This window comes from Haliotis rufescens, unplaced genomic scaffold (genome assembly GCF_023055435.1).
Source record: "Haliotis rufescens isolate VD_foot unplaced genomic scaffold, xgHalRufe1.0.p SCAF_9, whole genome shotgun sequence".
Lineage (NCBI taxonomy): Eukaryota > Metazoa > Mollusca > Gastropoda > Lepetellida > Haliotidae > Haliotis > Haliotis rufescens.
Genome location: NW_025964383.1, coordinates 29283925 through 29297641, shown reverse-complemented (window position 1 = coordinate 29297641; position 13717 = coordinate 29283925). Strand labels below are relative to the sequence as shown.

Sequence of the window (13717 nt, the reverse complement as noted above, 5' to 3'; positions counted from 1 at the left end):
TGAAAATTGGGTCAAGGTCACCAAAACCGACTGGTGTCTGCGGTGTCTGTATATACACAATAGTTCCAAACATGAAGACAATCCTGCGATTAGTTCTTGAGATATCGCGGCAACACCGTTTTCCAACTCCAAAAGCAGATTTACCTGCTGTGACCTTGAAAATGGGGTCAAGGTCACCAAAACCGACTGGTGTCTGCGGAGTCCGTATATACACCCTAGTACCAAATAGGAAGACAATCCAGAGATTAGTTCTTGAGATATCGCGGCAACACCGTTTTCCAACTCCAAAAGCAGATATGCCTGCTGTGACCTTGAAAATGGGGTCAAGGTCACCAAAACCGACTGGTGTCTGCGGAGTCTGTATATACACCATAGTTCCAAATATGAAGACAATCCAGTGTTTAGTTCTTGAGATATCGCGGCAACAAACAGGTGGGATGTACGGACGGACGTACGGACGGTCGTGAATACTATATCCCCCGCTTCGCGCTTTCGCGCGGCGGGGGACAATGAAACATGTGATTGGTCAATAGGAGGGACATAGAAGGGACATACCGTATTCGACATAATAAGCGCCCCGCTCTAATAAGCGCCCACGGCGATATTTGCTAATATATTGGCTAGTGAACAATCCCAATCAGCACCCCTTCCGATTGATCAATGTACACAGGACTTTTTTATTCGTGTATAATACGCACTCGTGTGTTATATCACCCTTAATTATGGGCAATTAAATTCTGGAAAAATACATCCGTCGCATGTAAACATTTCAGGCTGTTAGCTTAAACCACGAAATTTACAATCTTTCAACTCAAAATAATATTCTAATAAGCGCCCCCTGTTTCTAATTTTGAGAGCGCCCTGGGCGCTTATTACGTTGAATATGGTACTCGTAATAGCCATTGGTGGCACTACGATCGAGACCAGAAACTCCAGCCTAGTTCGGCAAGGGTGGAAAGTGGACAATGGTGACTGCCTACCTCCCTGGCTGCTCGCTCCCCGGCCTGCACCGCGCCGTCCATGTAGCCAGACCACTGAGTGGCCGTCTCTGTCCCCGCAAAGTACATCCGGCCAATCGGCCGCCTCAGATAACTGAAGAATAACAACATCAGTGTACAAGAACAAGATGATGTACACTTTTCTGCCATCCCTCCCCAAATTCTTGTCAAAATAATTCATGCCTCTCCCAAACTCGAATCCAAAATTTGCATCTGTCTAAAATTTCTTGATTAACTGTCAGGTAATTCATAACTCCTCAATTGGTAACCTCCAAATTTCACTAAGTAAAACTATGACACCTGATTCCAAGCACATATGGTTAAACTGCAGTGAATTCCAATGTTTTCGTTTCATCAGAATGACGAATCGTTATCATAGCTTCCACATCAACAGGTGATACAGGTGGTCCAGTCGTCTAAGGCCGCAACTCGCTATGGAGAGTTGCATCCCTTCCACACACCATAAACCTATAATTGGGGCTACAAATGCCTGTTCACCCCGATTACATTCCAGCACCATAGCAGTGCTCTGGATTTCACCAAAGTGGTAAACGTCTGAGACCTGCATCACTTTCCTCCCACATTAATCTGACACGCCATGATATAACTGGAATACTGTTAGAAGCAGCTAAAAACTAACCCAATTACTCTACATAAGAAAGGTGAAAAAGTAACCACTGATGCAGGAGTGAGGACTTCACTCTTGGTTTTGGTCTATGAAAAAGGGGCTACCAACACTTAAGAAATAGAAAAATAAATCTACAATGCAGGAATGCTTTGCTGATGCAGACTACCACAAAAACAACCACAGCCCTGCTGCCTTATTCCTCTGATGTACTCACCTGCCAAACTTGGTGAGGAAGCCAGGAGGCATCATCGTCGTGTAGCATCCTCCGGACCACTGCTCCCCCAGCCAGTCCTTCTCTTCATAATGCACAGGCTACATCCCCAATAGATACATAGGTAGTCAATACAGCTAGATAATATATGCAATATTACATCGTGTAGCATCCTCCGGACCACTGCTCCCCGAGCAAATCCTTCTCCTCATAATGCACAGGCTACATCCCCAATAGATACATAGGTAGTCAATACAGCTAGATAATATATGCAATATTACATCATGGTCGTATAGCATCCTCCGGACCACTGCTCCCCCAGCCAGTCCTTCTCTTCATAATGCACAGGCTACATCCCCAATAGATACATAGGTAGTCAATACAGCTAGATAATATATGCAATATTACATCATCGTCGTGTAGCATCCTCCGGACCACTGCTCCCCCAGCCAATCCTTCTCCTCATAATGCACAGGCTACATCCCCAATAGATACAAGGTAGTCAATACAGCTAGATAATATATGCAATATTACATCATGGTCGTGTAGCATCCTCCGGACCACTGCTTCCCCAGCCAATCCTTCTCCTCATAATGCACAGGCTACATCCCCAATAGATACAAGGTAGTCAATACAGCTAGATAATATATGCAATATTACATCATGGTCGTGTAGCATCCTCCGGACCACTGCTCCCCCAGCCAGTCCTTCTCCTCATAATGCACAGGCTACATCCCCAATAGATACATAGGTAGTCAATACAGCTAGATAATATATGCAATATTACATCATGTAGCATCCTCCGGACCACTGCTCCCCCAGCCAGTCCTTCTCTTCATAATGCACAGGCTACATCCCCAATAGATACATAGGTAGTCAATACAGCTAGATAATATATGCAATATTACATCGTGTAGCATCCTCCGGACCACTGCTCCCCCAGCCAGTCCTTCTCCTCATAATGCACAGGCTACATCCCCAATAGATACATAGGTAGTCAATACAGCTAGATAATATATGTAATATTACATCGTGTAGCATCCTCCGGACCACTGCTCCCCTAGCCAGTCCTTCTCTTCATAATGCACAGGCTACATCCCCAATAGATACATAGGTAGTCAATACAGCTAGATAATATATGTAATATTACATCATGGTCGTGTAGCATCCTCCGGACCACTGCTCCCCCAGCCAGTCCTTCTCTTCATAATGCACAGGCTACATCCCCAATAGATACATAGGTAGTCAATACAGCTAGATAATATATGCAATATTACATCGTGTAGCATCCTCCGGACCACTGCTCCCCCAGCCAGTCCTTCTCTTCATAATGCACAGGCTACATCCCCAATAGATACATAGGTAGTCAATACAGCTAGATAATATATGTAATATTACATCATGGTCGTGTAGCATCCTCCGGACCACTGCTCCCCCAGCCAGTCCTTCTCCTCATAATGCACAGGCTACATCCCCAATAGATACATAGGTAGTCAATACAGCTAGATAATATATGCAATATTACATCGTGTAGCATCCTCCGGACCACTGCTCCCCCAGCCAGTCCTTCTCCTCATAATGCACAGGCTACATCCCCAATAGATACAAGGTAGTCAATACAGCTAGATAATATATGCAATATTACATCGTGTAGCATCCTCCGGACCACTGCTCCCCCAGCCAGTCCTTCTCCTCATAATGCACAGGCTACATCCCCAATAGATACATAGGTAGTCAATACAGCTAGATAATATATGCAATATTACATCGTGTAGCATCCTCCGGACCACTGCTTCCCCAGCCAGTCCTTCTCCTCATAATGCACAGGCTACATCCCCAATAGATACATAGGTAGTCAATACAGCTAGATAATATATGCAATATTACATCATGGTCTTGTAGCATCCTCCGGACCACTGCTCCCCCAGCCAGTCCTTCTCCTCATAATGCACAGGCTACATCCCCAATAGATACATAGGTAGTCAATACAGCTAGATAATATATGCAATATTACATCATGTAGCATCCTCCAGACCACTGCTCCCCCAGCCAGTCCTTCTCCTCATAATGCACAGGCTACATCCCCAATAGATACATAGGTAGTCAATACAGCTAGATAATATATGCAATATTACATCATGGTCGTGTAGCATCCTCCGGACCACTGCTTCCCCAGCCAGTCCTTCTCCTCATAATGCACAGGCTACATCCCCAATAGATACATAGGTAGTCAATACAGCTAGATAATATATGCAATATTACATCATGGTCTTGTAGCATCCTCCGGACCACTGCTCCCCCAGCCAGTCCTTCTCCTCATAATGCACAGGCTACATCCCCAATAGATACATAGGTAGTCAATACAGCTAGATAATATATGCAATATTACATCATGTAGCATCCTCCAGACCACTGCTCCCCCAGCCAGTCCTTCTCCTCATAATGCACAGGCTACATCCCCAATAGATACATAGGTAGTCAATACAGCTAGATAATATATGCAATATTACATCATGGTCGTGAAGCATCCTCCGGACCACTGCTTCCCCAGCCAGTCCTTCTCCTCATAATGCACAGGCTACATCCCCAATAGATACATAGGTAGTCAATACAGCTAGATAATATATGCAATATTACATCATGGTCTTGTAGCATCCTCCGGACCACTGCTCCCCCAGCCAGTCCTTCTCCTCATAATGCACAGGCTACATCCCCAATAGATACATAGGTAGTCAATACAGCTAGATAATATATGCAATATTACATCATGTAGCATCCTCCAGACCACTGCTCCCCCAGCCAGTCCTTCTCCTCATAATGCACAGGCTACATCCCCAATAGATACATAGGTAGTCAATACAGCTAGATAATATATGCAATATTACATCATGGTCGTGTAGCATCCTCCGGACCACTGCTTCCCCAGCCAGTCCTTCTCCTCATAATGCACAGGCTACATCCCCAATAGATACATAGGTAGTCAATACAGCTAGATAATATATGCAATATTACATCATGGTCTTGTAGCATCCTCCGGACCACTGCTCCCCCAGCCAGTCCTTCTCCTCATAATGCACAGGCTACATCCCCAATAGATACATAGGTAGTCAATACAGCTAGATAATATATGCAATATTACATCATGTAGCATCCTCCAGACCACTGCTCCCCCAGCCAGTCCTTCTCCTCATAATGCACAGGCTACATCCCCAATAGATACATAGGTAGTCAATACAGCTAGATAATATATGCAATATTACATCATGGTCGTGAAGCATCCTCCGGACCACTGCTTCCCCAGCCAGTCCTTCTCCTCATAATGCACAGGCTACATCCCCAATAGATACATAGGTAGTCAATACAGCTAGATAATATATGCAATATTACATCATGGTCGTGTAGCATCCTCCGGACCACTGCTCCCCCAGCCAGTCCTTCTCTTCATAATGCACAGGCTACATCCCCAATAGATACATAGGTAGTCAATACAGCTAGATAATATATGCAATATTACATCATGTAGCATCCTCCGGACCACTGCTCCCCCAGCCAGTCCTTCTCTTCATAATGCACAGGCTACATCCCCAATAGATACATAGGTAGTCAATACAGCTAGATAATATATGCAATATTACATCATGTAGCATCCTCCAGACCACTGCTCCCCCAGCCAGTCCTTCTCCTCATAATGCACAGGCTACATCCCCAATAGATACATAGGAAGTCAATACAGCTAGATAATATATGTAATATTACATCATGGTCGTATAGCATCCTCCGGACCACTGCTCCCCGAGCAAATCCTTCTCCTCATAATGCACAGGCTACATCCCCAATAGATACATAGGTAGTCAATACAGCTAGATAATATATGCAATATTACATCATGGTCGTGTAGCATCCTCCGGACCACTGCTCCCCCAGCCAGTCCTTCTCCTCATAATGCACAGGCTACAATTATGACCAGATTTCTCAATGCACTGTCCAGTCAGCTGAATTTCTGTGCTACTACAGGTATGTATACAGTGGAATCTATCAAAGCCAATCTCATTTGGGACAAACATTTTAGTCTGGATTCTCTATTAAAATGAGGCACATCAAAATATTCCTTCAACAAATATTCTGAAATGCATTTTACCATTTTCCAAAAACATCTGTATACTAATCAGAAATCACTTACATGCAATGCCTCATCAGTCTGAAAGACCTTGGAGTATAAGTGAGCTATTCTTGACTTTCGTTCGTCTGGAGTCAGCTCCACGTATCGCCTTGCCTTATCTGCCAAGATGAACCTGGAAATACAATCCACAGTTGATTCATCGCCATCTCAAAGTGGTCCTGAAGTATTGGAAAGGCAGGAGCTGCCACTATCTGTATCCAAACAGTACATTCATGAATTAAAAAAAGAAATTGAAATCCAATGCTCCATCCTGTCGTCACTGATGCTGCAGTTGAAGCACCAGTCTGCAAATGTTGCCTCAGCTGATAATAGACCACACATAAACACTTAAATCTACTGAAAACGATGCAAAAGTTTGGCTCGCAGACTCAAAAGTTTATGGCATAGACTGAAGTACAAGAATTGTTGCAAAGAAATTACAAGAACACTATTGTCAGCATTCTCATATTTTCAACGTTCCAGATGATGAGATTCTTCATTTGACAAGTACTATGTACATCTATTTGAGATGTTTTAAGAACATTCCATTTGACAAGTATTAAGTACATTCCATTTGACAAGTATTAAGTACATTCTATTTGACAAGTATTAAGTACATTCTATTTGACAAGTATTAAGTACATTCCATTTGACAAGTATTAAGTACATTCTATTTGACAAGTATTAAGTACATTCTATTTGACAAGTATTAAGTACATTCTATTTGACAAGTATTAAGTACATTCCATTTGACAAGTATTAAGTACATTCTATTTGACAAGTATTAAGTACATTCTATTTGACAAGTATTAAGTACATTCCATTTGACAAGTATTAAGTACATTCTATTTGACAAGTATTAAGTACATTCTATTTGACAAGTATTAAGTACATTCTATTTGACAAGTATTAAGTACATTCTATTTGACAAGTATTAAGTACATTCTATTTGACAAGTATTAAGTACATTCTATTTGACAAGTATTAAGTACATTCTATTTGACAAGTATTAAGTACATTCCATTTGACAAGTATTAAGTACATTCCATTTGACAAGTATTAAGTACATTCTATTTGACAAGTATTAAGTACATTCTATTTGACAAGTATTAAGTACATTCAATTTGACAAGTATTAAGTACATTCTATTTGACAAGTATTAAGTACATTCTATTTGACAAGTATTAAGTACATTCTATTTGACAAGTATTAAGTACATTCTATTTGACAAGTATTAAGTACATTCTATTTGACAAGTATTAAGTACATTCTATTTGACAAGTATTAAGTACATTCTATTTGACAAGTAGTAAGTACATTCTATTTGACAAGTATTAAGTACATTCTATTTGACAAGTATTAAGTACATTCTATTTGACAAGTATTAAGTACATTCTATTTGACAAGTATTAAGTACATTCTATTTGACAATTATTAAGTACATTCCATTTGACAAGTATTAAGTACATTCCATTTGACAAGTATTAAGTACATTCTATTTGACAAGGGATAAACATTAAGTGCATTGTCCAAGAAATCTGCATCTGCAAAGCACAAAACACACCAGATTAATGAATTAATGACAAATTTGTAGGTAACTGTAATGTATGTACCCTGCAAGAATTGCTATGAAGCCATATGAAATCTGGAAATAGTTGGACAAAAATTAAACCGATGTGCAGGCCCAAGCTTCACAAAGGGATTGTAGCACTACAACTGCCTTAACTTCCATACTTTAACACAGGCTTCAACATGAAGCTAAGATCACTTCATGTATGACGCCCTGTGTGTCTTACCCCATAAGTGCTGGGTGTGATCCGTCGGGCATCACATGGTCCAGGGTGAACCCCACCAGCCCATCCTTGTCATCTATAGCGGAGGAGCCACACAGCCCTGAAACAACAGGTAACCACACATTACAGGGTTAGAATGAGTGTCTGTCTGTCTGTCTGTCTGTCCAACTGACTGACTCTGAGTCAGTGAGTGACTGAGGATGGTTTGGATGCTGAATATGCATGAGTGAGTAAATGTGTGAATGTTTGTTTGTTTGTTTGCTTGTAGTTTAACTCTGCAGTCAGCAATTTTCCAGCTATACAACGGCAGTCTGTAAATAATCAAGTCTGGACCAAACAATCCAGTGATTGACATTTTGTGAATGAGCATACGAGTGAGCGAGAGAGTTTTTAAGGCCCCATCGAACATTATTCCAGTTATGTCACCATGTGTCAGCTTACTTATATGGAACCACAATCATAGGTTCCTTGCATGCCTAAGGGATGCAACTCTGCAGAGACAAATTGCAGCACCTTAGATGGCTGTGCCACCTGTGCCCCGAGTGAGTGACTGAGTGAGAATTGGTGTTTGATGTTCGACTAATTTCAGTCTCATGCTGTTCACTTATTGGTTAACTGTTAACTCCAGTACAGCAAATATATTCTTCATCTAAAACTAGAAGCTCTAGTCATAATGACAACACATGCATACATGCATACATAATAACTGATGCATATGGGGTTCTTTTCATTTCCAGTATTGCCTTAATTGGGGTCGAAATAAATATTCTTGATGTCTAAGAACAGATTCTGAATGCAATGTTGGTCAGTACCTTTTACAAGTAGCACCCTTGGTCTTTTAACACTTTCACTTGTCAAATCCAGGGGTAGAATAGGTCTTCAGCAACCCATGCTTGCCATAAAAGGCGACTATGTTTGTTGTAAGAGGTGACTAACGGGATTGGGTGGTCAGGCTCGCTGACTAGGCTGATGCATGTCATTGTATCCCAACTGCGTGGAACGATTCCCATGATGTCAATCACTGGATTGACTGGTCCAGACTAGATTATATACAGACCGCCGTCATATAGCTGAAATATTGCTGATTGCGGCATTCAACAACAAACATCACATCACATCATTTTATCTTGTCTGTACATTGGTTCTGAGTACTGACCTTTCCGTCTCCAGAATGGTGTGCTATAGTACATGAATGTTTTGATGACCGATCCCATTGGCGCCCTCTGGAGAAGCTGGTTGCGCAGACTTGGAAGTGGTGGGTCGTAGATGATCTTGTTCTGGATGGGCAAGGGGGCTGCTATGATCGCATACTTTGCCTGTCATGAAGAAAATCATGTTTAAAGAGAGTACAACAAGCACAAAACATCAGAGAATAAACCTAGCAACAGTGGAAATACACTATACAAATATTGAAAGGATACTGAAATATGGAATTCATCAGTTTTGTGTATCGTGCAATAAGACATATATTGTTTTGTTCTTTGGTTGTTTAACTCAGCAATATTCAAGCAATATGAGTCGGGATCAGAGAAGCTAGTGTGGGGTACTACCTGATTGGCTAATACAAGTGTGGGGTACTACCTGATTGGCTACTACAAGTGTGGAGAAACTACCTAAATTGCTTCTACAACAAGTGTGGGGTACTACCTGATTGGCTACTACAACAAGTGTGGGGTACTACCTGATTGGCTACTACAACAAGTGTGGGGTACTACCTGATTGGCTGCTACAACAAGTGTGGGGTACTACCTGATTGGCCACTACAACAAGTGTGGGGTACTACCTGATTGGCCACTACAACAAGTGTGGGGTACTACCTGATTGGCTGCTACAACAAGTGTGGGGTACAACCTGATTGGCTGCTACAACAAGTGTTGTTTTTACGTTTTGTTTCAGTTAAGTTACATATTATTTGCTTTTATTCGCTAGAGAACGGAAGCTATATAGAGGATTCATCACGAGTGTTTTTTAATATTGGAAATATCAACCGAGTCTTAGTTAATCGGTATTTGCCGAGCCTTTGACGAGGCAAATACCGATTAACGGGACGAGGTTGATATTTCCCATATTAAAAAACACGAGTGATGAATTCTATTTATCATTTTCACATTTTTGCTTCCAAATTAAGGAATAATTGCATTAAACATTAACATCAGCAACTTGTCGAAATCTTACGTATAGATCGTGCGTAGTGATACATGTTTTCCATAGCCATGTAAACCAAAATAAACAATTCGCTGAGAAAAAAAGTTCCTCGGATTATTTTAAACAAAATACTTGAACAGACTTTTGCAGAATAATTGAAACTTTAATAACGGTAACAACAACGATTCTGTGTAATCTGATTATATCTCTGGTGTAACTTCACTTATAATATATAGTTTCAAATCAAACCGCTCGCTCTTCCGGTTATCTAATTTGCATATCTAATTTGCATACTTATGTCATTGGGGTATGACATACATGTTTTTATGTCATAAGCTTATGTCATGGATAAATGCTTAAGTAAAATGATAAATCAGCATACACGCTGAACTGTTATACATAGACATAGTTATGTCATCAAAAGGTTCCTATTATCGGGTACTCAAGCACGAGCCAAGTTTCATCCCCCGGTACTCAAGTATAAGAATGGTCCCTGTTGAAGCCCTACCTCCAAGAGAATCAGTCTAGACAAGTATTTGTCACAGAGTGACGAAATATCCCCCGCCATATACACCATAGTACCAAATATGAAGACAATCCAGCGATTAGTTCTTGAGATATTGTGGCAACACCGTTTTCAAACTCCAAAAACAGATTTGCCTGCTGTGACCTTGAAAATGGGGTCAAGGTCACCAAATCTGAAAGGTGTATGCGGTGTCTGTATATACATTATAGTTCCAAATATGAAGACAATCCAGCGATTAGTTCTTGAGATATCGCGGCAACACCGTTTTCCAACTCTAAAAGCAGATTTGTCTGCTGTGATCTTGAAAATGGGATCAAGGTCACCAAAACTGACTGGTGTCTGCGGAGTCTGTATATACACCATAGTTCCAAATATGAAGACAATCCAGTGTTTAGTTCTTGAGATATCGCGGCAACACCGTTTTCCAACTCTAAAAGCAGATTTGTCTGCTGTGACCTTGAAAATGGGATCAAGGTCACCAAAACCGACTGGTGTCTGCGGAGTCTGTATATACACCATAGTTCCAAATATGAAGACAATCCAGTGTTTAGTTCTTGAGATATCGCGGCAACAAACAGATGGGACGTACGGACGGACGTACGGACGGTCGTGAATACTATATCCCCCGCTTCGCGCTTTCGCGCGGCGGGGGATAAGAACATGCAAGTCAATCGAAAGCTGTCACTCACTGTGTATCGGTTGCCGTTCACATCTTGCACTACAACTTCCGAGGGCTTATGTTCTATTTTCGACACAGGGTGGTTCAACAACACTCGATCTGTAAATGGAAGACATCACATACATATACATAACCAAACCTTCCCTGTAGTAGTTGTATAGACTATCATAATCACAATAGTGTGTGAGTGAGTTGGGTTTAACGCTGCTTTTAACAGTATTCTAGTTATATCACGGCATGTCAGCTTAATGTGAGAGGAAAGCCCGAAGTGATGCAGGTCTCAGACATTTACCACTTCGGTGAAACCCACGAGCACAGGTTTGGTGCTGACAAACCTAGAAACATAATCAGTGCGAACAGGGATTCGAGCCCACAATCATAGGTTTCTGGCACGCCCAAGGGACGCAACTCTGCAGTGCAAATCGCGGCGCCTTAGACAACTTGGCTACCCGTGCCCCCCCATCATCAAAATAAGGCCAATTCAAACAAATTATATATTCAGTGATATCCTTAATCTCTTATTGGTTTGTTGACGACCTGGAAGATATAAAGTGTGCATGACAATTCCATGCAATCATAAAAGACTTTTTCTTTTGAAACAATTATTGGTAAAATTCAGAACTAAAAGGCATACACTTACCATTGCACAGGTTGTGTATGTTTGGATTCAAATGGGCAATAAACCTCAATGCAACTCAACATGCTAGGAATGATTTTAATGGGTGAGGTGAGATGAAATGGGAATTAATGTCGCATCGAAGATTATTGCACTTTATAAGCGACATGCATACATGTTTGCGTGTATGTGTGTGTGTGTGTGTGGGGGGGGGGGGGGGGGGGGGATGGTTGACCAAGTCTGGACTAATAAATGCTGATTCCATAGTGCTTGCCCACTGAGATACCATGCCGCAGTTTAACATGAATGAATACCCCACTCAGACAGCATAGCAAGCTGGCCAGTCGCTGCCTTTTGATGCTGAGCACCAGGCAGGGTACTGGAAAAACATAACTTATCCTCAGGTTTAACCCTGAACAAGGAATAGTTCACTGGACATCCTGGATGTCGTGAAAGAAAGTGGTGTGAAAATAACATTAGGTTGTACTGCTCCACCTGAAGGATTATCTTGTCACTAACAAAAATCTGCAGATGACACTGGTCCAGTGGCCTTTATAATCTGCAGATGACACTGGTCTAGACACCTTTATTATCTGCAGATGGCACTGGTCTAGTCACCTTTATAATCTGCAGATGGAACTGGTCTAGTCACCTTTATTATCTGCAGATGACACTGGTCTAGACACCTTTATTATCTGCAGATGGCACTGGTCTAGTCACCTTTATATTCTGCAGATGGCACTGGTCTAGTCACCTTTATTATCTGCAGATGACACTGGTCTAGTCACCTTTATTATCTGCAAATGGCACTGGTCTAGACACCTTTATAATCTGCAGATGGCACTGGTCTAGTCACCTTTATAATCTGCAGATGACACTGGTCTAGTCACCTTTATTATCTGCAAATGGCACTGGTCTAGACACCTTTATAATCTGCAGATGGCACTGACCCAGTCATCTTTATAATCTGCAGATGACACTGGTCTAGACACCTTTATACTCTGCAGATGACACTGGTCCAGTCACCTTTATAATCTGCAGATGACACTGGTCTAGACACCTTTATAATCTGCAGATGGCACTGGTCTAGACACCTTTATAATCTGCAGATGACACTGGTCTAGTCACCTTTATAATCTGCAGATGGAACTGGTCTAGTCACCTTTATTATCTGCAGATGACACTGGTCTAGACACCTTTATTATCTGCAGATGGCACTGGTCTAGTCACCTTTATAATCTGCAGATGGCACTGGTCTAGTCACCTTTATAATCTGCAGATGGCACTGGTCTAGTCACCTTCATAATCTGCAGATCGCACTGGTCCAGTCACCTTTATAATCTGCAGATGGCACTGACATAGTCACCTTCATAATCTGCAGATGGCACTGGTCTAGACACCTTTATAATCTGCAGATGGCACTGGTCTAGACACCTTTATAATCTGCAGATGGCACTGGTCTAGACACCTTTATAATCTGCAGATGGCACTGGTCACGTGACCTTCATAATCTGCAGATGACACTGGTCCAGTCACCTTCATAATCTGCAGATGGCACTGGTCTAGTCACCTTTATAATCTGCAGATGACACTGGTCTAGTCACCTTCATAATCTGCAGATGGCACTGGTCTAGTCACCTTCATAATCTGCAGATGACACTGGTCCAGTCACCTTTATAATCTGCAGATGGCATTGGTCTAGTCACCTTCATAATCTGCAGATGACACTGGTCTAGTCACATTCATAATCTGCAGATGGCACTGGTCTAGACACCTTTATAATCTGCAGATGACACTGGTCGAGACACCTTTATAATCTGCAGATGACACTGGTCTAGTCACCATTATAATCTGCAGATGGCACTGGTCTAGACACCTTTATTATCTGCAATTGACACTGGTCTAGACACCTTTATAATCTGCAGATGGCACTGGTCTAGTCACCATTATAATCTGCAGATG

General features: G+C 41.7%; 1 protein-coding gene across 3 annotated transcripts in view; it reads right to left on the bottom strand.

The window, feature by feature from the left end:
* The window catches only part of LOC124130885 (amine oxidase [flavin-containing]-like), a 61480-nt gene that overhangs the window by 7918 nt on the left and 39845 nt on the right, over positions 1–13717 (bottom strand). For all 3 annotated transcript variants that reach the window (XM_048390592.1, XM_048390593.1, XM_048390591.1), the window contains exons 8-13: positions 11150–11238; positions 8946–9105; positions 7793–7889; positions 6018–6129; positions 1841–1938; positions 981–1092 (exon numbers count right to left, since the gene is read on the bottom strand). In XM_048390592.1, the coding sequence (XP_048246549.1) occupies positions 981–1092; positions 1841–1938; positions 6018–6129; positions 7793–7889; positions 8946–9105; positions 11150–11238 (668 nt within the window). The remainder of the gene's footprint in view (positions 1–980; positions 1093–1840; positions 1939–6017; positions 6130–7792; positions 7890–8945; positions 9106–11149; positions 11239–13717) is intronic.